This window comes from Otolemur garnettii, unplaced genomic scaffold (assembly GCF_000181295.1).
Source record: "Otolemur garnettii isolate 467f Iridium unplaced genomic scaffold, OtoGar3 scaffold00002, whole genome shotgun sequence".
Classification (NCBI taxonomy): domain Eukaryota; kingdom Metazoa; phylum Chordata; class Mammalia; order Primates; family Galagidae; genus Otolemur; species Otolemur garnettii.
In genome coordinates, this window is record NW_003852397.1 from 6,029,108 (window position 1) to 6,057,046 (window position 27,939).

Here is a 27,939-nt window from a genome sequence, read left to right on the forward strand (position 1 = left end):
CTGTAGCATCACAGCTCACAGCAACCTCCAACTCCTGGGCTCAAGAGAGTCTCCTGCCTCAGCCTCCCAAGTAGCTGGGACCACAGGCGCCCGCCGCAATGCCCGGCTATTTTTTGGTTGCAGCCGTAATTATTTGGCAGGCCCAGGCTGGATTCGAACCTGCCACCTTAGGTGTATGTGGCTGGCGCCTTAGCCACTTGAGCCACAGGCGCTGAGCCAGAAAATTTGTATATTTAAAATATTACATAGACTCATAGAATCTGTCTATCACATAGATAGTAAAAACAACATAAAACTTTTTTTTTTTTTTTGAGACAGTCTTACTCTGTCACCCGGGCTAGAGTGCCATGGTGTCAACCTAGCCCACAGCAACCTCAAATTCCTGGTTTCAAGAGGATTCTCTTGTGTTAACCTCCTGAGTAGCTGGGACAACAGGCACTCCCCACAATGCCCAGCTAATTTTTCTATTTTTAGTACAGACAGCGTCTCGCTCTTTCTTGGGCTAGTGTTGAACTTCTGAGTTCAAGGGATCCTCCTCCCCTTGACCTTCCACAATGCTAGGATTACAAGCATGAGGCATCACACCCAGCCAAGACATGTTTCTTGATCACAGTAAAATAATGTTAAAAATAATTATACAAGTATTTCCAAAAACTACTAATTCTTGAAAATTAAAAAAAAAAAATGAACAATATTCTTTTGAATATTACTAGATTAGAGAAAAACTTAAAGTACTAACAAAATGTAAAATACTAACAAAATAATGGTAATATTATTTATTGGAACCATTAAATAATTAATTAAAATGATGTAGAGAAAATATTTTCTAAAACCCAATAATTTTCCATTAGACTATTAATGACAATAAAAAGTTCTCACAATTGCACAAAAGCTACAAAGAGGTCTGAAATGTGCGCTAATGATATCTAGGTTCATTAACTGTAAAATGTTGCTGGCAGATACTAAAGAAGACTCAAATGAATGACGAAGTAGAATATATTTTTGTGTGGGAAAATTTAATTGGGTAAAGATACCAATCATCTTCAACTTAATACATACAATTAAATTATTGTTTGTTGTTTCATTTTGTGTGTGTGTATGTGTATGTTTAAAGAGCCATGCATGAAGGGGTTCCAGACCTACTAAATGTGCACCCATATAAAATATGATAAAGGAGGCATTTTGAATTCAAAAGGATGAATTGTTTTAGATAGCTGATTATGTATAAAGAACTCTCAAAACTCAACAGTAAAAAATAAAAAAATCACGGTCTCATCAGAAAATGGGTAAAGGATCTGAAGAAGCCATGCAGATGGCAAATAAAGCACCAAAGAAGCTATGCAGATGGCAAATAAATACATAAAAAGATGTTAAAAATCATTACCCATAAGAGAAATGCAAATTAAAACCACCATCAGGCACAACTACACACCTATCGGAATGGCTACAATAAAAAAGAGTGACAACACCAGATGTTAGTGAAGATGTAGAAAAATCAGGTCCCTCATACACTGCATGTGGGAATTTAAAATGGTACAGTCACTCTGGAAATGAGTTTGGCAGGTCCCTAAAAAAACGAAAATGCAAACAGCTCATATGACTCAGCAGTTGCATTCTTTGGCATTTAACCAACAGAAAGGAAAATTTATGTTCACACAAAAACTTATACATGCATGCTATAGCAGCCTTATTATAACAGCCACAAACTGGAAACAACCCAGATGTTCTTGAAAAGATGAATGGTTAAAAAAGCTGTAGTATATCCTTATCATGGAATATGACACTAATAAAAAGGAATGAGCTATTGTACTGATTCACAATGACTTGGATCAATCTCTGGAGAATTATGTGTGTGGGGGGGCGTAAAAAGTTAATCCTGAAGATTACATATTGTCTTATTTCATTTATATAATATCTTTGAAATGACAAAAATATATGGGGAACCAATGAGTGCTTTGCCAGAGATTATGAAGGGGGGAGAGTGGAAGGGAAGTCAGTATGACTGTATAGGAGAGACATGTAGGATCCTTGTGGAGATGATAGTATTCTGTATCTTGACTATATCCATGTCAATATCTTGGCTGTGGTCTTGTGCTTTAGTTTTAGAAGGTATTATCATGACAGAAAGTATGAAAGGGGTATCCAGGATCCCTCTGTATTATTTCTTACAACTGCCTGTAAATCTACAATTATCTCAACATGAAAAGTTTAACTAAAATATTATCTAGCCAGAAAATATATTTAATATGCTTAGTGAAATAAAAGAGGACTGAAAATACAAACAAGGGAAAAACGAACCATAAAAAATGACAGAACAGATTTGAAAAAGATTCCAGTAGATGTATATAAATAAAAAATATGAAAATGAATAATGAAAATGTAACCACTGTACAAACAGATTATACAACTAAAGAGAATAAATGAACTGTGAATCAGGTGTTAAGAAATTATCCAGAATGAAGTAGAAAGAACAAAAAACATTAAAGAGAGGCTAAGAGACATGGTTAATACCATGAAGTTCTAACCACTCCAAAAGGAGAGGAAAGAGAAGGAGCAAGACATATTCAAAAACACTGTGACCGAGAATTTTCCAGAACCATTGACAAGAAGAAATCTTTAGATTGGAGAAGTAGAATACATACACCTGGGCATGAGGGGAGCAGAGCCACCGATGAGACCAGAGGCCAAACTCAGGATATGAGGCTGCACTGCCCCACAGGATCCTCAAGGAAACCCAGTGTTTGCTGGAAGAACCAGTTCCTGGCATTAAAGCCTGTTATTTTCATGTGGCCCATCAGTGGTGGCCCCTAGGGATTTCTCCTTTGAGGGAGAAACTTTTAAACTCAAACGCTTCTTTCCAGAAGAATACCCAACAGCAGCTCCGAAAGCATGTTTCTCGACCAAAATTTATCATCCTAATGTACACAAGTTGTGAAGAACAGATATTTTGAAAGATAAATGGTCCCTAGCACTGTAGATCTGCACAGTTCTGCTACCGATCCAGGCTTTGTTAAGTGCTCCCAGTCCAGGTGATCCATTAGCAAATGACACAGAGGACCAGTGAAGACCAACGAAGCCCAGGCCATACAAAGAGCTAGAGCATGGACTAGGCTATATGCCATAAATAATATTTAAATCAATTATTTAAATATTGATTTTAATATTTAAATCAACCCATCAAGTGTGCATCACTTCTCTTGTTCTGCCAAGACTTCTATGGACAGTCTTAGAACCCTTACAGAATAAAAACCCAGACATCTTCAGTCCTTTGGTGATTAAATGCACATTAGCAAATCTATGTCATGCCCTGATTCACTGTTGTAAAGTACGAGCAGAGGCTAAAAGTATCACCTGGATAGTTGCAAAGCCTTTAAAAGCAGTGGCCGCTCTCTTTTATTCATTTCCCCATCATGGTTTAAGTATAAAGCACTATGAGTGAAGGCAGTTGTCATGGTTCACTGCAGGGGTGTGGAAACTTTTTTATTTTATTTTACTTTTTTTTTTGAGGGGGGAAGCAGTTTTATTTTAACTTTATGGTCTCCTTTCCCCCTTTCTATGGTGATCTAATTGCACTGGTTAAAAGCAGCTAACCGGTTCTTCTCTAGCCAAGTCAAACTTGAGACATGGATAAGCTTGATTGTTTGAGGCAAAATAGGAACATTAAACAAACATCACCATGCTTGCTGATAACACTTGACTTTGCTGTTGTGTGTAGATTCTCCCCTTCAAAAAAAAGCTTGTGACCACTTTGTATGGTTTATCTGGAAACTTCTGTGAATCTCATGTGTTAGTAAAGCATTTTTTGTTAGTCTAAAAAAATAGAAGTAGAATATATCATGAAGTAGGATAAATTCAAAGAAACTCATAGGAAGAAACAAGACGGTAAATCCGCAGAATACAGAAGACTAAGAGGCCTTCTCTGAAAGCACACCTGGAAGAAAAGAGACAATACCCCAAAAGGAACGGCAATTAAACTGATAGCTGACCTTGGAAACAACATTGACTTGAGAGGAAAAATATGTTTCAAGCTAGAATTGTGCATTCAGAGAGGCTATGTCTCAAAAACAGGGCAAATTGAAATATTTTCAGATAGGCAAAAATTGAGAGAGTTCATTGCCAGTAGATCCTCCCTATGGGAGAGTCTAAAGGATCTACTTCAGGCAAAGAAAAAATGATCCCTGCTAGTAGGTCTCAGAAACAAGAAAAAAAAAGGGGGGCAAAATTATTGATAAACAAATGTAAATACTGAATATACAAAATGAAAATAATGCCCAGTTTCTGAGCTTAAAAAGGAAAATAAAGCTAGAATGAAATCAATGGGAATTGACAGCATATACATGGAGAGGATAGGACAGGAGTCTTAGCATTCTAATGACCTTGCATTTTTCAGAGGAGTGTAAAGATATCGGTGCAGACTTTATTAAATGCACGTGTTAGTATCTAGACCATGACATTGAACAGACATAGATAGCATGATTTTTAAACAAATGGAAAGAGAAAAAAGAAGTAAGTAAAAGAGGAAAACTGACAATCTTAGATAAGAAAGGAGAGGCAAAGAAGACAATTTTTTTTTTTTTAAATTTTAGTTGGGGATTCATTGAGGGTACAAGAAACCAGGTTACACTGATTGTATTTGTTAGGTAAAGTTCCTCTTACAATCGTGTCTTGCCCCCAAAAGGTGTGGCACATACCATGACCCCACCCCCCTCCCTCCTTTCCTCTCTCTGCTCTTCCTTTCCCACACCCCTCCCTCCTTCTTTCTCTCTCTGCTCTCCCCTTCCCCCACCATATCATTAATTGTCATTAAGAAGACAAATTTTTAAAATGGGGCAAATGAAAGTAAAATAATATGGTAGAAATAAATTCAAAGAAGTCGATCATGTCAATAACTCTAGTTAAAAGGCAAGATTTTAAATATCAAGGAAAAAAATCAAGGAAAAATCAGGGCTAGATTTTAAATATCAAGGGCTTAGAACAAAAATCATTCTGCCACAAAGACATTTGCACCTGAATGTTTATTGCAGCTCAATTCTCAATTGCAAAGACATGGAAGCAACCCAAGTGCCCATCAACCCATGAATGAATTAACAAGCCATGGTATATGTATACCATGGAATACTATTCAGCCATAAAAAGATGAAAACTTGAGTGTTTACCTGGATAGAATTGAAACACATTCTTCTTAGTAAACACATTCTTGAAATGAAATGAAATGAAGCACATTCTCCTTATCTCAAGAATGGAACAACAAGTATCCAACATACTCAATACTAATATGAAACCAATATATAGACAACTACATGCCCACATGAAATAAAAAACACAAGTATAGTCTATTGAGGATGAGCGGAAAGGAGGGAGAGAGGAAAGGGGAGAAGGGAGGCAATTGACAGGATCTCACCTAGTGTGCACAATGTGAGGGTGTTCAGTAAGCCCCTGGGTGAAGGGCTCAACTACAACTTGAACTTTACCTTAGAATTAAAAACAAAGTAACCTAAATACTTATGCCCTCATATTCATCAAAAATAAAATGAAAAAAAAATCATATAAAACAAACAAAAAAATCAAGATCTTTGCAAAGGCAAAGGGTTTCGCAAGGCTACAGCTGGGTGTTGATTTAGCTGTGCTGTTATCTGGAGGTGCATGTGTTCTGTGAAGTTTGCATTTGTCACAGGGCTGCATTTGGGGTTAGGGAGGGCTACCTGTGGCCTTGGAGCCATAGATTCCTGGCTAGGTTTGGCAGAGGGGGGACACAAGTCTAGGGGAGACATGAGTCTATTAGGGGCCCAGTAAAGGTCTCACTAAATCTAAGGCTCCTGCTGCCACCTGGTCATTTTTGACTCTACAAGCCCCTAAGGAGTTACTGAACTGGGAGGTAGACACAGGGTTGCTGCTGTGTAATTGAGGGGAGGGGTGTATTTCTTGAACTCAGTGATTCTCTGAGACACCTCTTGATGCTTTCATGTCAAGTGAATGGGTAACTGCAGCAACCAAAACCTCACAAAGACATAGTAACCAGGGGCTTACATTCTTCAGGGATCAAAGCTGGTTATCCAGGTAGACAAACAACATGGAACAGCAGAAGTGCTGGCCAGGGATACGGAAAATCTAGAAGGGTAACAGAAGAGAGAGACGAAGAATCACCAGTTACAGACTTATGATTAGTTGCAGTGGATTCTGGAAGTTGCCCCATTTATCTTCTTATAAATCCTTTTCTTTTAGAAATTGGGCCTAGCCAGTACCTTAAAAAATCGGTGATGGTGTGAATTTAACGTGGGAGAAGAGTGGATATGAGAGGTGCAAAAGGCAGAATGTATGAAATGCTTTAGTTCCCCATCCATACCCACTGGACATGCACCTCTTCTATGCATGGCCAGTCTAACTTCCAAAGGCTCTCCTCCAGGTACCTGAATCCACTCTGCCTGAGCACAGGGCAGACAGGAATCAATGCTCTGCTATAGCAGCTTTCAACCAACAACTGATGAGAGTTGGTGAATAAATCTCTCAGCTCCTTTGCCCCCTAAGAGGGGATAACTCTGCAACAAGCAACCTAGTATGCCCTAGTTCAGACACAGAGAAATTTGTTTGATAACATCCCCTTTACTAGTTTCCTTCCCCTCCATCCTGCTGTTTCCTGGGATTACTTCCCATATAAACAAACTACTTGCCTTCCAATTTTTGTCTTAGGATCTGCTTCTAGGTGAAATAAAGTGACAAGGTTTGAATGGACGTGCTTAACTATAGCATAATATAATAATTGAAAACCAGAATTCTACAAATATCTTAAGAGTTGTTATCCGAGATAACAACATTGTGCAATAGCTAACTCATATTCAAAAGTGTTAGTTTCTATTATGAAATAGGAACAGAGCTAACGGTTTTTTCACAGTTAAAAGATCCAACTGAATACAAAATGCCAGAACTGATATGACCTTCTTTCTAGCTCTTAATAAAAGTAATCCCAAACTATAATTAAACATCTTTTAAAAAATTGTGACTTCTCAATTTTGAATTTACAATTTAATCTATAATAGCATATTATGTGTTTCTGCTATAATTCTATACACTTTTTAAAAATGTTTCATTACACTGATAGCAGTTGAGAAACTTCAGCAGTGGATTTTGAGATTCAGACGGTCACGTCTCCTGGGAAACATAGCACTTCCGCCTGTGCTAGCTTAGCTGCCACTCCGCTCCATCTTATGCTCTTTTATTAAGTGTTCAGCAAGTATTTGTGGAATTAATACATATTAGTCGTTGACAGGAGAAAGAGTTTTAGAAAGCGGATTTACAAAGAGATCCCAAAGTTTAGTTTTGCAGGAAAAGGAACTGGGCTGGGGTCCCCGCAGGAGGTGAGGTCCCGCGCAACAGATACCAAAATGCATATGGGCGGTGGGCAATGACCTGGCTGACACCTGGAAAAAGACTTCTTACCTGGCGGCTGAGCTACAGCCGGGACAGCACCAGACTCCCGAGGCTCCGCGGAGCTGTTGATCGGTTGCCGGGGAAACCTGCAGTGGAGGGCGGGGCCCGAGGACGGGGCCTCGAGAGGTGTGGCTGTGCTTCCTTGATTTCTTTATTCTAAATATTCACTTTTGTACCTAATTTTGTAGTCATAATTATAATGCACTCCATTTCATAAATACGGAAGAGAGGGCATATACGCCGTCCGTTTATGTTCAGACACACGAAATGAAAGAAACCTTGTTTTTTGTTGTTGTTTGTTTGTTTGCAGTCTTTGGCTGGGGCCTGCGCCCTACTCCTTTGAGCCACAGGCACCGGCCAAGAAACCTTGTTTTAACACAGAACCACCAGACTCCAAAGCCAGCGCTTGTTCCACCACACGACACTCGCTAGCCCATTTTTAGAATCCACAAATGGTTAGCCTCAGACACAAATATGTGGCAAAGTCAGAAAATGTCCATCTTCAGGAGATTAGAAAAAAATTTCTTGGATCACACAGCCTTGGTACAACATGGCTTTTATTGACTGTCGGAAGAAAAAAACAGGCAAGAGAGAGATGAGAGGGAAAACATATACGCTCAGTGAAGGACCATCGGATAGCACATTTCGGGCAGAAGTGAGTACGGAAAAAACAGACCAATTTGGGAATGGATCTATCCTGCAACCCGGAGGGCCTGCTTTAAAAGAAGCAACCCAATGCCAAACTTTCTCCCTTTTTCCAAAGAGCGGAGGGAGATAAAGGAGACTCAATTTATCCCGCGACTCTTTCTCCGTCCAATTTTCTCCTGCCCTCACCAAAGATGGCGCCCTCCGCTTCCTCCTCCGGCAGCACGCAGGCTCTGAGAGCCTCTACACCCCCTCTCTCTGGTCCATCCTCCAGCCCTGCTGCCGCGTGCCCGGGGCGGGGCTGGCCTGGGGGCGGGGCGCTGGGATCCGGAAACCTCTGACCTGTGGCTGATTCTTTAGCCCGGGTTCGGTGTTTGACCTGGCCAGACCTGGTACCGGGGCTCTGAGGCGCTTACTCGCCGGGTTTCCTGGGCGGTCTGGCGGCTGACACCCAGTCGCGGGGCCCTCATTTGGGCTCGCCATGCCCGTGGCGGCCGCCCCCATCATCAGCTCGGTCCAGAAGCTGGTGCTGTACGAGACCAGAGCTGTGAGTACCCGGCGCGGGGTGGGGCGGGAGGGGGGCTGCCAGCCGGGTAAGTGTGGGGCCCTAGGACAGAGGCTGCACCCCCACCTCCTTCATCCGGTCTCAAAGCCCTGTCTTGCATAGCCTGGGGGAAATCAGGCCCCCTCCTGGGCTGTGCCTGAGGTCTCCACTCTATTTCTGCACCCGGGGCACTGCTGTGTTCCCATGTACTTCTTTCCACACTGGAAACTGGTGCTTCTGATGCTCCGGGAACTGTTTGGGAGGCTCTGTATGAGTTACTGTATTCTCTTTTCAGCTTTAAAAAGTCTGTTAAAGTTCTAAAGTTAACAAATTACAGTACAGGCAGGGTATGAAAAAAAATTGACCTAAGACGCGGTGACTTCTTTCTTCCTCTTCCACGGTGTGTTAATTATGTGTAATGGTATTGCAGATTGGGGGGGGGGTTCTTATTTGAAAGGAAGACAAAACTTATTTTGTTTGAAGACAGCTAATTTGTTGGGATAACATTATGTTGGTCTTCACTTGTTTTTTTCCAACACAGCATTTTTAAAAAAATTTTCAAATGGCCATGTTGATAGTGAATAAGCAGATCAGTTTTTATGTATTTAGGTTACTAGTTCCTCAATAAAGGAAATTGTATTTAGTACTTCACACTTTGTCATTTTTGTGGCTGGAAAGCAAATTTGGTACATTATATCTTTTCTAAGTAGGGGTACCACAGTGATGTTAGGAACTGAATTTAAGATTACCCACCTACAGAATAGGAAAATGGCTAATATCTAGAACCTACGAGGAACTTATATCAACAATAAGAAAAATCTAGCGACTGCATTAAAATGTGGGCAAAAGACATGAACGAAGTTTTTTCAAAAGATGATAGACAAATGGCCAGCAGACATATGAAAATGTGCTCAATATCATTAATTATCAGGGAAATATAAATTAAAACCACCATGAGATACCACCTTACCCCTATCAGAATGGGCATTGTAAAAACATCAGAAAACAAGAGTTGTTGGTGTGGATGCAGTAAAAGGGAACACTTACACATTGTTGGTGGGGCTATAAATTAGCACAACCTCTGTGGAAAACAATATGGAGATTCCTCAATGAATTGAAAGTAGACCTACCATTCAATCTAGCAATCCCACCGTTTGATATCTACCCAAAGGCAAATAAGTCATTTTATCAAAAAGACTCTTGTACCCAAATGTTTATTACAGGACAACTCACAATTGCGAAGGTGTGGAAGCAAACTAAGTGCCTATCAAATGATGAATGGATAAGGAAAATGTATACACTCTCTCTCTCTCTCTCCCCGCCCATGGAGTACTACTTAGCTATATAAAGGAATGAAATAATTCATTTGCAGAAACATGGACAGAATTGGAAAAAAAAAAGATTATCCACTGCCTGGTCACTAGATTGCATACACTAGGTAGTTGCATAATACTCTTCACATTGCTGTGGAGTGTCTTATAAACTATTTCAGTGAAGCTTGGGTTGTCTCCATTAGAGGAGTACAAGAAGTTACTTAACAGTTTCTCAGTTATAATGTAGCCTTAGTAGCATGTCTGGCTCATGTAACTGAGTACAGAATCATTGTTGATCTTAAAATAATTTTGCTGACAACTTCATTTGATTAGATCCAGACCAGGAGATCAAATTATGTAATAAGGTGTTTTTGCACATATCTTCAGTTCTCTGAAGAGAATCATACAGAAGTATCATTTGACATTGAAATTGAACCAGCTATGTGTAAAATGTGCTGGTAAATGTTCCTAGTTAGAAACATTAAATAACTTAAAACACAGAACTTTCAGTTCATTAATCAGTTGAACATTTGTGATAATTGGTTGTTAGTGTTTTTCCTAAGGCGCCATTCATATTACAGGGCTCTTCTGCTTAGAAATCTTCAGTGGTCCCTACTCTGAGGAGAATAAACTCTGGGTCCCTTAGTTTGGCACTCAAAGCCATAATCGATATGTGTCTTCAACTTGTTTGTTTGGTTTTATATCTAATGTCAATTCATGAAACATTTATTGAAGATTATCTATGTGCCTTTATGCGCTTTATTCTGCAGTAAAATTGCATTGCTTTCAGTTCCCTATGTCTGCCTTGCGTTTTTCTGTGCTCTTTATTCTTATAATGTCTCTTGGCTTTCTGGCAAAACCTTGCTGATCCTCATAGCACAGATCTGGTATATGCCTTGCAAATAGTAGACTCTCGATTGATGATAGTTAAGGGGGTCTAACACAAAGAGATGTGTATTCTAGAACCTAGCTGTAACCCTCCCAGCCACCTAAGTAATGGAAGCTAATTCTGGTCAGCTTAGTGATAAAGGATTTGTCAGAAGGATACTGGAGGAGCCAATGTGTGGAATCACTGGAGGATCGTAACTCTCCAGCCTCTGGTAAATCAGAAGCAAGACAGCAGGGTTGAGAACCCTCTCAGAGTGCTGCCCAAAGCAGCATAGGTGCTGGTAGAAAGAATCTGATTGACCAAGCTATGATTGGATATCTTGGGTACTGGGCGGACAAATCATCATGGCTAGGGAGGGTCTGGCATTAATAACTTAACTGTGGAAACACCCCCTTTGTGTCAGGGAATAGTTGGGACTGGGCAACTGTCCTGAGAAATGTCTGCTACACTGAATCACTGAACCTCAGTTGTGTTATTTGTTAAGTAGATAATCCTTTTTAGTATTTTTGACTTGAAAAAGATGTAAGCAGATTTTTTTTCTTTTCTTTTTTTTAGTATTAGGCTTGAAGTTTAAGGGATGTAAATAACTCAGAAAAAGATATAAAATTACTGGCAACTAAATAAATCCTAGGAATTAAAAAAACTAAAGTACACAGGTGGTAAGAATGAGAATAGTAGCTAATACTTGTGGAGTACTTCTGTGTTGGGCATTGTTCAAACTACTCTAAATATATATTTTATTATTTACTCCTCATAAAACCTTTGGAGGTCAATGCTGTTACTACTACTGCTCCTATTATTTGAAGCAAAGAGAATTTAGAATAGTGCCACTGAAAGTGTGCTTCAGGTGCCAAGAATATAGATTGAGGAAAGGATACTTCTTCAATAAAGGGTTCTGGGAAAACAGGACGTCCATATGCAGAAGAGTGGAACAGCCTCCTTTCTTACCGTATTAGAAAAAATCAATTCAAAATAGAGTAAAGACTTCAACATAAGTCCTTAAACTGTAAAGATACTAGAAGAAAATATAGGGGAATTACTTCAGGACATTGGTCTGGGCAAGGATTTTATGGGTAAGACTCCAAAAGCATAGGCCACAAAACAAAAATAAACAAATGGGACTATATCAAACTGAAAAGCTTCTGCGCAGAAAAGGAATTAATCCAAAGAGTAAAGAGACAACCTATAGAATGGAGAAAATATTGGCAAACAATTCATCCAACAAGGGACCAACGTACAGACTATATAAGGAACTCGGAAAACTTAAAAATAAAACAAATAATATGATTAAAAATGGGTACAGGATCTGAATAGATATTTTTCTAAAGAAAACATACACATGGCCTACAGGTACATGAAAAAGATGCTTACCATTACTAATTATCAGCGAAATGCAAAGTCAAACCAGAATGAGATATCGTATCACCCCAGTTAGGGTGGCTTTGTCAAAAAGACAAAAAATAAATGCGGGTGAAGATATGGAGTAAAGGGAATTCTTATATACGGATGGTGGGAATGTAAATTGGAATAGCTGTTATGAAAAGCAGTGTGGAGGTTGCTCAAAAAAACTAAAACTAAAACTACCATAAGATCCAGCAATCCCACTGGGTATATATGCAAGGGGACTTCAAAAAGTTAATGGAAAATGGAATGAAAAAATAAAATATAAACTGTTTCTCAATATGAATTTCATCAAGGTTAAGACACTTTTGTAAACCATGATACCAGCCATTTAGTCCATCCCTACAGCAGTGAGGGTCCTGAGAATTTAACCATGTCAATGCAGTGTTTTTTACATTATTAACGGAAGAAAAATGGGTGCCCTTTACAGATTTTTTAAGATTAGGAAGCAAAATGAAGTCAGAAGAAGCCAGATCATGACTGCAAAGTGGGTACCTAATGATTTCCCATCAAAACTGTCTCAAAATTGCCTTGTTTGATGAGAGGACTGAGTTGGACCTTTGTCATGGTGCAGAAGGACTCTGGTGAAGATTTCTCCTGTAGTTTTCTGCTAAAACTTTGACTAACTCTCTCAAAACATTCTGATAATACCATGTTTCCCCCCAAATAAAACCTACCCAAAAAATAAGCCCTAGCAGCATTTGTTACATATAAGCCCTACCCCAATAATAAGACCTAGTGATGCGTTTGGTACAAAGAGGAAGACATCCCCTGAAAATAAGCCCTAGCGTGTCTTCTTGAGAAAAAATAAATATAAGACAGTGTCTTATTTTCGGGGAAACACGGTAAGGGGGATGTTACTATTCTTTGGCTCTTTAGAAAGTCACCAGAGAAATGCTTGAGCATCCCAGAAACCTATGACCTTTGCTTCTTACTGGGTCACTTTTGCTTTGGCCAGGCAGCTTCCAACCTCTTGGTAGCCATTGCTTTGATTGTGCTTTGTCTTCAGGATCATCCTGGTAATGCCATGTTTTATCTTTTGTTACAGTTCTTTGAAGAAATGGTTGAGGATCTTGATGCCACTTGTTTAAAATTTCCATTAAAAGCTCTTCTCTTGTCAGCAGCTGATCTGGCCACAAGTTTTGGCGCCCATCAAGTAGAAAGTTTAACTTCAGCTTTTCAATCACAATTGTGTGCAAGTTAAACCAGTTGAGATTCTGTGGTGTTGACTACTGTCTGTGCTGTTACCTGTCAGTCCTCTTCAATTAGGGCATAGAAGAGACGAACTTTGTCTTTGCAAATGGATGTGGATGGTCCCTTGCTGTAGACTTCATCTTCAATATTACCTCATTCTTTCTTTCTTTGTTCTTTTTTATTAAATCATAGCTGTGAACATTAAGGCAATTGTGGGGTACAATATGCTGGTTTTATCTACCATTTGAAATATTTTCATCAAACTGGTTAACATAGCCTTCACTGCATTTTCTTAGTTATACTAAGACCTCATTCTTTCTTAATAAAACTTACCCATTTGTAAACGGTTTGTTTCTTTGTGACATTATCCTTATATACTTTTTGTAGAGTATCAAGGAGTTCACCATTCTTCCACCCAGGTGTCACATAAATTTGATGTTTGTTCTTCAATTTTAGCAGAACTCATGCTGCTCTGATAGGGGCGCTTTTCAAAAGCATGTCTTCTCCTTTTTAGTGCCTAAAACTAGATCCTGTTCAGATTATTTTATAACAAGTTAATAGGAGATTATTTTGGTACAGAAAATTTTTGGAATCCATGCATATTTTTCTTACAATACAGATTTTCATGAACTTTTTGAGGCCCCTTATATATTCACAGGGAAGGAAATAGTATATAGAAGAGATATCTGCACCCTCGTGCTTATGTACAATAGCCAAGAAATGAAATAAACCTAAGTGTTCATTGAAAGATGACTGGATAAAGAAAATGTGGTATATCTACACAATAAAGTACTAGTCAGCCATAAAAAATAATAAAATCTTGTTATTTATGGCAATATGGATGAGCCGGGAGGATGTTAGTTAAATGTAAGGCAGGCACAGAAGGATAAATACTCTGTGTTTTTGCTCATATATTTTACTAAAAGATCATTGAGCTCATGGCAGTAGAGTAGAATTGTGGTGAATAGAGGTTGGCAAGGATAGAAGGGGAGGATAGGGAGAGGATTGTTAAAAGATACAAAATTATAGCTACATAGAAGGAATACGTTTCAGTGTTCTATAGCAAGAGACTCCAACCTTTTTGGCAGCAGGGACTGGTATCATGAAAGATAAATTTTCCACAGACCAGGGTCAGGGATGGTTTGGGGATGATTCAAATACATTACATTTATTGTGTACTTTATTTCTATAATTATTACATTGCAATATATAATCACATAATTACACAACTCACCATAATATAGAATCAGTGGGATCCCAGAGCAACTAGATGGTCCATCTGCGGGTGATGGGAGACAGTGATACCAGAAGAGTGTTGCTGCTATAAAACCTGACATCACATATAGCTTAATTGTAACTTGCCACTCACTGATAGGGTTTTGATATGAGTCTGCAAGCAATTGATCTATTAAAATCTCTGTGCAGTCAGACCTCTCTGCTAATGAGAATCTGTATTTGCAGCTGCTCCCCAGTGCTGGCATCACTGCCTCAGCTCTACCTCAGATCATCGGGCATCAGATTCTCATAGGAGCGTGCAGCCTAGATCCTTTGCATGTGCAGTTTCAGTAGGGTTTGCGCTCCAGTGAGAATCTAATGCATTAGGGGTCTTAGTATCACTGTGACTATTTCATAACAAAGAAGTGAACACGTTACCAGTTGGCTTTAAAATTGGTAGCTGAACAGAGCCAGGACAGCACGTGCCCACATCTGTGTTCTGTGGGGGCAAAATTTATTAGGATAATCTTTACTCTTACTAGTTCAAAATTGTTAGTTTATACGAGTCAGACAGTTAAGTTCATGAACTCATCCTAGAAAAAGTGCTACATTCCTCATTACTGCATCACTGTGGTCACTGTTGAAGTGCTTCCCTTGGCCATCTGGTGACCATAATGATATTAGGAGGTATGTAGCAGTTTTTCTAGGACGAGTTTGCAAACTCAATTGTCAGACCTCATATGACTGTAGCTCTGATAGCCATTCTGGAAAAAGAGTCCCAGAATTGCTTTGAAGGGCAGACTAGGTGCTGGCATCTGTGCATAGCTTCCCAGGGGGCGGGGGTACCTTGAAGGTGACCATAGTGATATTTAGTAGTGAGGTATGTAGTACTTTTTCTACGATGAGTTTGCAAACTTAATTGTCAGACCTTGTATGACAGTAGCTCTGATGGCCATTCCAGAAAAAGAGCACCAAAATATCTGTGAAGGGCAGATTAGGTGCTGGCATCGGTGCATAGCCTGGGGTGGGGGCTGTGTTACCTTGAAGGTGACCAGAGTGATACTCACCAGTGAGGTATGTAGCACTTATTCTAGGATGAGTTTGGGAACTTAATTGTCAGACCTTGTATGTATATGTACCAGTTCATGCATTTTATGCTTTGTTCCAAAAGTTCCAAAAGAGGAACTTAAGGAAACTTCCTCCCTACCCGAAAGGTTCCAGACCCAAGAATAAAATCATTCTGAGATGCCAGCCGAAAGGAAAATGGAGATCCATTTCATGCAGTTAAAATGGCCTTTATTCCACCTAGAGCACAGGAGGGGTAAGATTCCTCACGAGTGAGAAATCCACACATGGGCTATGGCGGACAGGGATTTAAAGGTGTAGAGCAGCCAGGATTGGTGGCATTCCTATTTCCTGGGAGGGACATGAGTCTGACCCTGCCTGGGGGGGCCATGAGCCTGACCCTACCTCTGCAGGGTAAGTACTCTTGATTCTATCACTACCCTTATCTCACAAAATAGAATAAAATAAAACCACATCACGAGGAATACACCTTACTTAATTAGCCTTGATTTGTGTAATCAAGGAATGGGAAAAAGTCTAGGGTGTAGTTGGCCAAGGGACTGGAGCAAGGAACCAAAGGAAAGAAAGTGGGAGAGAGAAGCCTAGAGATTTGAGGCTTCCCTAGGAGTAAATCCGTGAAGCCCTAATGAGTGAACCTGGAGAACTCTCTTTGGAGAGTTGTCCACCCTATGCCTGTGGGCCGCTTGCAGATTATTTGAGGACTGTTTTGCTTATCTGTGGTGTTGGATATAGTGAAAAGTATGCACAGACCTTTTCTTTTGCTGTCAGTTTTTGTTATTGATTGTGTATTTATCTTTGTTTGTTTGTTTGTTTGTTTTTGCAGTTTTTGGCCAGGGTTGGTTTTGAACCCACCACCTCTGGCATATGGGGACAGCGCCCTACTCCTTTGAGCCACAGGTGCCACCCTATTTTTTTTTTAATCTTTTTTTATTTTTTAAATGTTTTAGTTTTGCTGTGTAGACCTCAAGTGTTTGTGTACTTAATGTGTGGCCCAAGAAAACTATTATTCTTCCAATGTGCAACAGAAAAGGAAAAAAAATGGTGGACATCCCTGCTAGACCATCAGAGACTCACTTCCCCTTTCTGGGCTGCCTTACCGGATGGTTAGAGGCTGGACTAATTGAAGGGGCAGGCCGGTGACGCTGTTAGATTGTGAGAAGTAACTTCATGGTGATCGTTAAAAATACTACATTTAATCTGAAAGTTCAAGTGAAGTTTAATGTTAATTGAAGCTGTCATACAGCCTCAAATTTCTTCCCTTTCAAGAAAGCTGATTTTCCTCCCTCAGATGAAAAGTGAGTGATTAATTAGCCTGTCATTATAAAAGGAAATAATGTTAGTAGATACCGAGTTTCCTGTTAAATGGATTAGCTGTTGTATTCCACTTGGATTTCAAGTATACGTCTTAGAAACATACTCATCTTTATACAGAGATACCCCTGGTAAGGCTACATATTAAAATTGTAAGCTTTCTCTTGAACACTGACACTTAGCTTCCAAAAGAGAGCTGCTCAAATAATTTTCTATCTTAATGGGCATTTTAATATAGCTTTTTTTGTGTCCTAATTCTCCACCCCAACATATCCACAAACATTTTCCCCAGCAGTGTTGATTCATATGCACCTATTTACATGTATATATGCATCCAAGCAGTCCCAGCTGACGCCTGCCTGATAGATGGCAATCTTAGGTCCCCGGTTACTGCTCTCTTTCCTTCCCTGTTACTCCTGGGCATTTTCTCTGTCCCTTTCGTTTTCACCATTTGAACTGTGGGCTTTTCTCTACTTCAGAGTGACCTTTCCTTCTTCCCTCAATCCCTGATTCTTACTATGTTTTTATAAGATTTATAAGGAAACTTACATTTCCCTCGAATATGTCAATTTCCTCTCGACACATTCATACGCCTTAGGTACTTTCCTGGGTTTCATGTTCTTGAAGCAGTGACTTCAGTCCGGACTGGCTGCTCCCAAGGCCCTTGCACTGTGGCCGCCATCCTGGGGTTTCCCTTCACCATCACCCTAGCTTCTCTCTTCTGACGATTTCCCTGTTGTTCCAAATCCTATAATTTCCTCTCTATCATGCCCTCACTTTGGTGGAGTACTTCCTTTATTGCATCATGAGGAAGAATTCATGGGAGGTAATTTTTTTAAGCCCATACATGTCTACCAGAGTCCTGTGCAACCTCAGGTTTGATAAAATTAACACTAGATTTAAAAACTAAAGTGAATTGTCCCTTAGAATTTTGAAGGCATTATGGCCCTGCCTTCCACCTTCCAGTGTTGCTGCTGAGAATTTCTAATATTATTCTATTTTCATCTTTAACTGTTTTTTTTTTTCTTCTCTTTAGAAGGTTGTACTATCTTGTTCTTCTCTTCTGATATTCTAGTCTAGAGGCGTCAGGTGCCTCCTGTTTCCAAGGCATTTGGAAATTCAGGACGTGGAGTGTAAACTGGATTACTTCTTGACTCTGCTGCTGCCAGTTGAGGGTGCAGCTTTTTAAGCCGGCATACTTTGCAGTTTTGATTGATTGATTGCCTGTTATCTCTCCTTCACTCCTCCTTTTGCCTTTGGGACTTGAACCAAAAACAAATGCAAAAAACTTCACTATGGCTATGTTTGGGAAGAATAGAGGCGTTCACTCTTCCGTCTTCATCCAGAATTCTACTCCTGTGCTCTTCAGCCAGCTTTGTTGTGGATTTTGTCCTCACCCCATCAGCGGGACTGCCACAGAGGGCCGCTCACAGGCTCCAGTTGTCATGTGCTGGGCACTACTCTGTTCTCATCTCACTTGACTTCCCAGCAGTGTTTGATGTGGATGTGACTGCTTCCTCCTATTCCAAATGACCTCCTCCCCTGCTTTGAGGCGTCCACCCTGTGTTGGGGTTTTGCCATTCACTGGCCGTTCCACTCAAGTCTTCTCAGCTGGTTCCTTCTCCAGATCCAGCCTCTAAGTCAGTGGTTCTCAACCTTCCTAATGCCTCCTAATGCCGCGACCCTTTAATACAGTTCCTCATGTTGTGGTGACTCCCAACCATAAAATTATTTTTGTTGCTACTTCATAACTGTAATTTGCTACTGTTATGAATCGTAATGTAAATATCTGATACACAGGATGTATTTTCATTGTTGCAAAGGGGTTGTGACCCACAGGTTGAGAACTGCTGCTCTAAGTAATGGAATTCCACAGGGTAGCTTTTCAGGGCTCTGCTCCCTATTCTCACTCAGCCTAGCAGGTAAACTGAGTCCCATGGCTTTAAATCTGTTTGTGCTGTAGCACCTGCTGAGATCTCTCCTCTGAACTCCTGGGCTCAAGTGATCCTCCTGCCTCTTGAGGAGCTGGGATTACCTGGACATGCCAACACAACCATCTGATTTTTAATCTTTGTTTGTAGAGACAGGGGCTCCCTGTGTTGCCCAGGCCAGTCTTGAACTCCTGGCCTTAAGCGATCCTCCCTCTCAAACCTTCCAAAATGTTAGAATTACAGGTGTGAGCCACCAAGCCCGACCATATTTCAGAGAAGTTTTTAATCCCCACAATGCAGAGATCCATTTTGAAGCAGACTAGTAAATGTAGCAAAGTCTAAGGATATACATACTTAGAGTGTTTATACATTCAATGGGAGGGATACAAGGCCTTTGTGGAAAAGTTACCTCTTTTAAAAAACTGATGTGAAAGTAAATGGCCAACTGCCCACCAGAGGGCAGTGCAGATAGCAATTCTGCTGTCCCTGGCCGACTGGTGCCTGCTTCTCGGAGTAACTGACTCCACATGGGGCCGCTGTTCTCTGCACAAAGCATTTTTAGGATTCATCTCAGTCTATTTTAGAAGAATTAGAATGTGGTTAGTGATATTGCTTCCCATTTCTTTCTCACCACTCAGATCAGTTTTGAAATTCGGTGGATTTTAGCTTTGGGCTCCTCTTATTGGTGGAGTCTTTGGAAGGATCTGGCCATGGGAAGTGTAGCTCTGCCTTTCTTTGTGGGCTCCAAAGGCTAATTACACATTTGCCCACTCACATGTCAGGATTTATATTTGTCTTTTTATTCCAAATCGACAAACAATAATTCAATTGCAATTAATCTTTAAGTTTCCTGGGCTGTATTAAAATTCTAGGAATTTTATTCAGGGATTTTTTTACCTCCCCTTAAAGCTGTGATGTACTTCCTACTGAGTAGTTGACTTAAAAGAGTCATCTTTCTGGGTACTTACCTAGAAATGATGGGGGAGTGTAACTTTGCATGCTATAGAAAATTACCCGATAAATTAAATGGTTACTCTGTGATAGGTGATTGTTTTGTCCCCTAACACTTGTCCAGTGCCTGTGGGACTGTATTGTGCTGTTTGGCCAGGAAGAGGGGCGAGAGTCTCAGCTTTCTGAGGTGCTTATATTAGGGGACAGATAGGTTCCAGTCAAATTTAGATAAGGCCTTCAGTAAGTAAGCATCTGTGCTTTGGGGGTAACAGGTGATGAGTGGAGTGTGGCAGGGGAGATGGATGGTGTCACTTGTCCTGTCTTGGCTCAGTGCACAAAGTCTTGTGTAGGTAACTTTAAGGCCAAACTCCGTGTCAGGACAGTGCCAGCCCCTCTGGGTAGCTTGCTCTGACCCTCCCCAGATGAGTGAAGTGCCCTTCCTGTGTTTTGTCCACTTCATGTGTCTGCTGTTACATGGTATGCATGGTGGTTAATTTGCAGAGCAGGTCCCTCCTGAGGAGGAAGACAGGTTACTAACAGATTGGGGCCGTCTCCCAACCTGGGGCCATTCTGTGTTCAGGGGTAATGCTCCAAGGAAAGGAAAAATATTATTTCTTGTAGCTTATTTATAAAAGGCCATTTGGGAAAATATAACCATTTTAATCTTTTACAAGGCTTGGGGGTTGATTATTATAGTTCTTATATTAAAGTCACTTTCAGACTTCTATTGAAAATTTGTAAAGATTTATATGATAAACTGTCAATATTTTATTAGCTATAATTGTCTAAGCATTTCTAGTTATATGTTGCGCTTTCTAATTCTTACTAGAACTTCTTCCTAGCAAAGCTTGAACATCAGTCTCTAATCAGTTTAATCTCTAATTTTATAATATGATTAAATTCATCTGACATGGTTACTGGGCACATTTCAGTAATCAGACTGATACTTATCATGAAACCATTAGGAATATTTCAATTTTATAATTGGCCCTTTGGAATCAGCCTTTCTTTAATCTGCCAGTTAACAGAAATAGTTGTTTAAAAAGTAAAAACCTGACTTTACTACTGTATTTAATTTCAAAGACTGAAGTGGTTACAAGATATGTATAGCGTAAAATACCTAAAGAAACTGATGACATTCCTTGTTATTTATAGAGATACTTCCTAGTTGGAAGCAATCATGCAGAGACGAAGTACCGAGTCTTGAAAATTGATAGAACAGAACCAAAAGATTTGGTCATAATTGATGACAGGGTAAGTATCTTCCAGAAATTTTCATACTTTTTTTTTAAGGAATATAAGATATCCTTATAGTTTGTAGTGATATAGTAATTTTTTAGCATGCATCTAAAAATAAGTTATTTTTCTTGATTAGCTAGAATTTGAATCTGTTTCCTAGAAATTACTGATGTCAAGAAAAATACCAGAATTATACTCTCACCACATTTTGGTTTGGATATGATAATGAATATATTTTCTTAGAGAGTTGATATTTTAAGAATTTGGAGTAACTTAATATTGCGTCTACCAAAGAGATTACCTGTTACTGTGCTGTAACATGAAGGTTTCTACACTACAGACTTTTTATTATGTTAAGAATTACCTCTGGGACCTCCTCTGATGCTTGCTATATACTAAAGAAATGTTAAGCTGTTTTTATCCAGATATTGTATTATTTGGAGTTCAGGTGGCACAAAAACACGCAGGTCTTCGTCAGAAGTTAAATACAGTATGGTGGTGTTACTTTTAATAACTGTTAAAATGCAGTTAATTTTAACTTTTTCAAATGAAAGAACTTGACTTTTTGCATCAAAGTTCCCGTCTGTGGATATTTCTGAATGTATATAGAATCCTAGTTTCTCAAGTATGATAGTAGCTACAGTTTGGAACCCATTTTCCCTGAACTTTTGCAGAACTATTTATGGAATTATAATAACTGTAGGTAAATTGTTGTTTTTAAATTTTTATTTAATTATTTTGAGACAGAGTCTCACTTTGTTGCCCTGGGTAGAGTGCCGTGGCATCACAGCTTATAGCAACCTCAAACTCCTGGGTTCATGTGATCCTCTTGCCTCAGCCTCCCAAGTAGCTGGGACTACAGGCACCCCCCACAATGCCTGGCCATGTTTTAGAGATGGATCTCATTCTTGCTCAGGCTGGTCTCAAACTCCTGAGCTCAGGCAATCCACCTGCCTTAGCCTCCCAGAGGTCTAGGATTACAGGCATGAGCCACCAAACTTTAGGTAAATTCTTTGTTATGATTTCCCGCACTATTGGCAGAAGTCCATTTCCCCCACCTTCCCCCACCTACCCCCACCTGTCTGGGAATCTTTATTAATGTAATAGTTCTTGGCTTTATTTCAGGCTGAGGGTGGTTGAAGAGGGAGCCCTTTGAGAAGCTAAGAAAAGCTAAGAAAAGCTGTGGGCCTTCTCATAAAAAAAAATATATATATATACACCCCAAATTTTTGCTGTAGTTTTAAGGGAATCACATACTTCTTGAAATTTGCCTGTGGATTTCTTAAATCTCTGAACATCTCTGGTTTAGGATATAAAGTATCAACATAATTTTTTAGTATAGCAACATGATCCAATAACCAACCTTAATTGCTAATGATAAAGAACTTGTTAAATTTTTAAAATATCACTTAGTCATGGGTTACTATATACTTCTCTGTGAAGTAGCTAATGATTTTACAGGCAACTTTCAGTTTTCATGAGTAAATAATAAATAAGAGTAAGCATAACCTCACAGATTAAATGTGCTTATTTTTAGCATGTGTATACTCAACAAGAAGTGAGGGAACTTCTTGGCCGTTTGGATCTAGGGAATAGAACAAAGATGGGGCAGAAAGGATCCTCCGGGTTATTTCGAGCTGTTTCAGCTTTTGGTGTTGTAGGTAAGAAATCTGCCTCTCTCTCACTACGTTTTTTTCCTACATAGACTATTTAAGAAGAGTATGTAAGACTATAGGGCTTTATAATTACAACCTACTCTCTGTGGCTTTGGTTGTTTCAAACTTCATTCTCCATGAGTCAGATATCAAGCAGTACTTACCTGTTATCAGCTTGTGTGCTCAGCACTGCTCAGTTCTCTATAGGATATGAGCAAATATAAAAGTGTTTTTTAGAATTTGAGGAGTCTGCTGTTAGGCTTGTTGAGGAGCCAAAAAGTGAAAATTAGCCCAGACTATAAACATCTGCCCTGCCATTCATTAGCCAGAAAACAGTAAAACCAAATTTAAATCCAACGGGAATTTCTCCCAAGGACAAGCTACAGTTGTAAAATGTCACAACCCCTATCTTTGGATGACTGCTGCTTTTTTAACTTACTGAGAAATTGTTCTTTAAAATCACAGATCATTAGAAACTTTGCTATTTGAAGTTATAAGATAAACCATCCTCCTCTTAACCTCAGCAACCTAAGTCACTGTGACACTGAGAAGCAGTTTCGATTGACAGCTTAAATGCAGTGCTTCAGAGCAGGGGTTTCTGGACACAGTATTCCAGAGTACACTAGTTTTATTGTTTTCAAGGAAACAGGACCCTGAGTCCACTTCATAGTTCAGACTTGATATTGATCTCTTTCAGTACAGTTCTGCTTTGGGTCGAGCCTCTTCATTTGAGTTTTACGTAAGCTCCACCCTTCCCCCAGTCCTCTAATGATGTCTTTCCGTGAGTGAGATGCTCCATAGCTCCTCTGTTGGGCACCAGTTCCTCCCCGTGGTGGGTCAGTAAACCTGTCTTCACTGTACCCTGAGCTCTTCCCTGACTGGGGACAGAAGACAAAAACCAATACCCATGAAACAACTCCAAGATTATAATTACGAGCCACACTGTATATTTTAAATTAAATGGTGCTGGGGCTCACATAAGAGGTAAATTACTTGATCCTGGAATGGCCAGGAAAGATTTCCTATAGTAGGTGAGACGTGAGCTGGATCCTGAAGGAGAACAAAGTATGGATGAATGTGGGAAGAAAGGAGGAAACGCCAGGCAGGGTGGCAGCAGAGGCCACCTGGGGTGCTGGAATGGTGCAGAATAGTTGGGCCAGGCCAGATTGCTTGGGGACTGGAAGCCAAAGCTGAGGGCAATCACATGCCATCACCTCTGCTGCCAGAACCTGATGTGGAGTCTTTCCCTCCCTCAAACAATTAGAAAGTTATCTTTGTGTATATTAAATCCACTGGACTATATGTAATAATGAATAAATGATTTCTGTGGCTGTTAACAAAATTAATATGCAGTTTTAAATTTTTATATTTAATAATGAGCACTTTCTATTTTATGATTCTGTATTTGTTGAAATTTTGATTATATTCTGCCACATTTGGAGTTTGCTTTTCTTAGTGTGCTTTCATAAATCATCATATGTGATCCTGTTAGGACCATTTTGTGTGTTAGGTGGCTGCCAGGGAAGTTAAGGGTGGTCTTGAATGACTGGTTTCTCCCCAGGCCTGGCTCCTTCTACAGGCCTTCTGCTTGGTCTTGACAAGGCTCCTGTAGTTCTATGTTGAATGGATGAGTGTGGGCAGGTGTATATCTGTATAGTCATGGGAATTCATGTGATTACAGTCTATAAATTCCTCACTACATGTATGTTAAATTCCACGTTAGGTCGTGCTTATATTTTAAATTTAAGAAAAAAACTTGAAGTGAAATACTGTAGGTTCTAATTTAAATGTTACTTAATAGTTTATGCTTATTCCTTTAAATGCTGATATTTTATTACAGCTTTTTTGATGGAAATTTCCTAAGGTGTGTGTAATATTGAATGCCTTATTAGCCAAGGCATTATTATTCAATATTGAAACTTTCTTGGTGATTCAGTGAAACAAAGGAAAAATCAGTTATTGAACGTTTTAAAAAAATAGCTTCTCTTGGGTATTCTGGAGTCATATTGGGTTGTTTGCTTTTAGATTAAGGGGCCACTAGGCTATTGTACTGTTTTGTTTCTGTGGTGCTTTGGTCACTTTTCATTGTCCTCGACATGTTCACTTTTTGTAGTTATTCCTAGCCACATTTTTTAATTTATCGATAACCCAGCTTGTAAGATCAGAAGCTTTATTCGAATCAATTGATAGCCAAGTTTGTAATCAGACATTCATTTTAAACCCAAGTATCGGTTAATAAATTCTGGGTATGAGCTGAAGGTGTCTCCAAGTCTCTCTTAAAGGTGACAATCTTAGCTGTATCTCTTACAGTTGGAGGCCTCTGAGGTTTGAGACTGTTCTTGGGACAGTGAAATCACTGAGAAACGTACATATAAAGAGACAGATTAAATATTTAGAATTTCTGTGGAAAGGCACTTTATGTATTTTAGTTCAGCCACGTAAAGAAAGGCTAGAATCATTGAAGAGTAAACAGGGAGTTAATAAAGGCCTATAATTCTTCTTGTACTATCATAGAAATAATGACAGAAACTGAAATTATAGAACGCAAACTACTTATCTTTGAGAAATGCATGGTCTGGTTGTCAAAATAATGCATGCATGAACTGACTAGAATGGTTGTCTTTCATTCCGTGGCTAAAATATTTTCTTTATTCACTTTGTCAGCATGCCTGATTTGTGGATATTTTTGTTGGAATGTTTTCGGCTATTATCATGGTCCATTTAGTCCAACTCTGTAAGAATCTCTAGCAGTCCTTCTCAACTCCCTGTAGTAAGGACCAGTTTCCCCCCACCCTCAAATATGTCACAGACCAGTACCACAAAACACAATACCCAAACTAGGCTGTGTCCTGTGCAAAGCAAGGTCATTGATCTCGCACACAAAGGTGGCCATCTCGCATTTTCCCTAACTCTCAGTTTCTTTACTCGAAACCCTAACTCTCAGTTTGTTTACTTGTCTTCTCACCAGTAGCAGAAGTTCATGGGCCAGCACTGGTGCCTAGACTAAATTTTGAGTACTCCTGACCTACGAGGTTTTCTGATCTGTAAACGTGGGTTGATCCAGTCTTATAGCTACCTTGCTGATTCCCAATCTGCTCCATTGTTATTTGACAGCCAGCAGAAGTTGGGGGGCCCACTGGATGGCAGCATGAACATTCATCACGAAGTCATTTTGTCTGGTCCTGAGCCCCATACTACTCTTTGTCTCTGTGACCATCCCAGCTCCCCCCCCCCTTTTTTTTTTTGAGACAGAGCCTCAAGCTGTCCCCCTGGGTAGAGTGCCGTGGCATCACAGCTCACAGCAACCTCCAACTCCTGGGCTCAAGAGAGTCTCCTGCCTCAGCCTCCCAGGTAGCTGGGACCACAGGGGCCCACCACAACGCCTGGCTTTTTTTTTTTTTGGTTGCAGCCGTCATTGTTGTTTGGCAGGCTGGGCTGGATTCGAACCCGCCACCTTAGGTGTATGTGGCTGGCACCTTAGCCACTTGAGCCACAGGCACCAAGACCCCAGCCCCTTTTGCCTGTGTCCTTTTTCTGCCTCTGTCACCTGTCGGATGGTGCTGTCTCAGCTGCTCATGTTGGAGGAGAGTGGTACAATAGGAAGTGTCATCGTGGTAGACTAAGTGATGGACTGTTTTGTAAACCAGCACCATTAAAGGTAGCTCGAAGATCCAAGATAACAACAAGAACAACAACAGAGTGAGAACCTTAGACTAGTGGGAAAGCAGTGTGCCTTGACACTAGAGACGTCACTTGGCTTCCAGAGAGCTCTGTTGTGCAAAGGCACTAGGTACCTTGTGGAGATTTTTCATACTTCTCTGTTGGAGTGTTGTCCTCATCAAAGGCTTTCAGGATAACAGCTGGCTGGCATGGTGATCCTCCAAACAGGACACTGCATTCTTTCCTGTGAGTGGGCCAGTGGGGCTCCCGTCCAGCCACATCACTCATCCTTTCATACTGTCCTTACTTTGCTTGGCATCCCACTCAAGTGACACAGCCTTCTTTACTTTGGAGAGAGAGAAATCACCTTTGTATGATGATGGTCATCTTCTGAAGAGTACTTAGCAAAATTGGCCTGGGGCCAGAAGTACAGAGAATGAAGATGAAAAAGTGTGCCCTGGTTTTCAGTATGTTCGAGTGATGAATAGGTTCACTCTTGCTGCGTGTCTGTGCCAGACTGAAGCCCCTTAATTGTGGGCTGTATCTGAAAGGAATCTTAAAAAGAGAGACATTTCTAAATCATAGTAAAAAAGAAGAGGAAAATAATCTAGTTTATTTATGTATTTATTTATTTGAGACAAGCTAGAGTGCTGTGGGATCAGCCTTGCTCACAGCAACCTCAAACTCCTGGGTTCAGATAATCCTCCTGCCTCAGCCTCCCAAGTAGCTGCTGGGACTACAGGTGCCTACCACAACACCCTGCCAATTTTTCTGGGTTCATTTTGTTTGGTTTTGGTTAGTAGCGATGGGGTCTTGCTCTTGCTCTGGCTGCTCTCAAAAGTCCTGAGCTCAAGCAAACCCTTCCGCCTCAGCCTCCCAGAATGCTAGGGTTACAGGCATGAGCTCCCACACCTGGCCATAATCTGATTTATAATATACTGACAGCTTTGTGCTGAAAAAAATCTCTTTGATGCTGTATATTTGTAATATATTCATACAAATTATGAACAGAAATATAGAATGATGTGAATAGGCTGAAGCAAAGAATATCAAATTTAATTGGAATGCAGGGGAAAGTGTTACTGAGAATTTTTTACATAAAAATAAATATATGGCAAGAATAAAAGGAAAGTATTTTGTGAATATTTATTACTCAAACCCCATTAGATTCTGTCTTTGAGGTTTTCTTTTCCCTCTTCCTTTCTGATAACTGCTTCCTACCTTGCTGTTAATGAGGCTGTCCTCCCCTTTTTCATTTTCCTTTCTGTGCTGTGTCCTTCAGCTGTAATAAGGGAATTTTTGGCTAGTCTCTAGTGGGGAAAGTGGCCTAAATGAACATTTTTTAAAAAGTACTTTGTGCTTTGTGGATCACTAAAACATAAGTGTTTTTCATTATTTTAATAACTTTTTTTTTTTTTTCTCAGTGGCTTGGCTCATAAAATCCTTGAGGCATCTTTCCATTAAAGATTTCAGCTCATTT

General features: G+C 40.0%; 2 protein-coding genes across 2 annotated transcripts in view; one reads left to right on the top strand and one right to left on the bottom strand.

The window, feature by feature from the left end:
- AK9 (adenylate kinase 9) overlaps positions 1 to 8,290 on the bottom strand; it is a 137,262-nt gene extending 128,972 nt beyond the window's left edge. Inside the window, exon 1 of the mRNA XM_023512441.1 lies at positions 8,260 to 8,290. The gene's annotated coding sequence lies outside the window, so the exon portion shown is untranslated. The remainder of the gene's footprint in view (positions 1 to 8,259) is intronic.
- A 147-nt stretch (positions 8,291 to 8,437) lies between these two features.
- The window catches only part of FIG4 (FIG4 phosphoinositide 5-phosphatase), a 98,463-nt gene continuing 78,961 nt past the window's right edge, over positions 8,438 to 27,939 (top strand). The window contains exons 1-3 of the mRNA XM_003781817.3: positions 8,438 to 8,617; positions 21,061 to 21,159; positions 22,682 to 22,805. Of these exons, the coding sequence (XP_003781865.2) occupies positions 8,552 to 8,617; positions 21,061 to 21,159; positions 22,682 to 22,805 (289 nt within the window). The 5' untranslated portion in view covers positions 8,438 to 8,551. The remainder of the gene's footprint in view (positions 8,618 to 21,060; positions 21,160 to 22,681; positions 22,806 to 27,939) is intronic.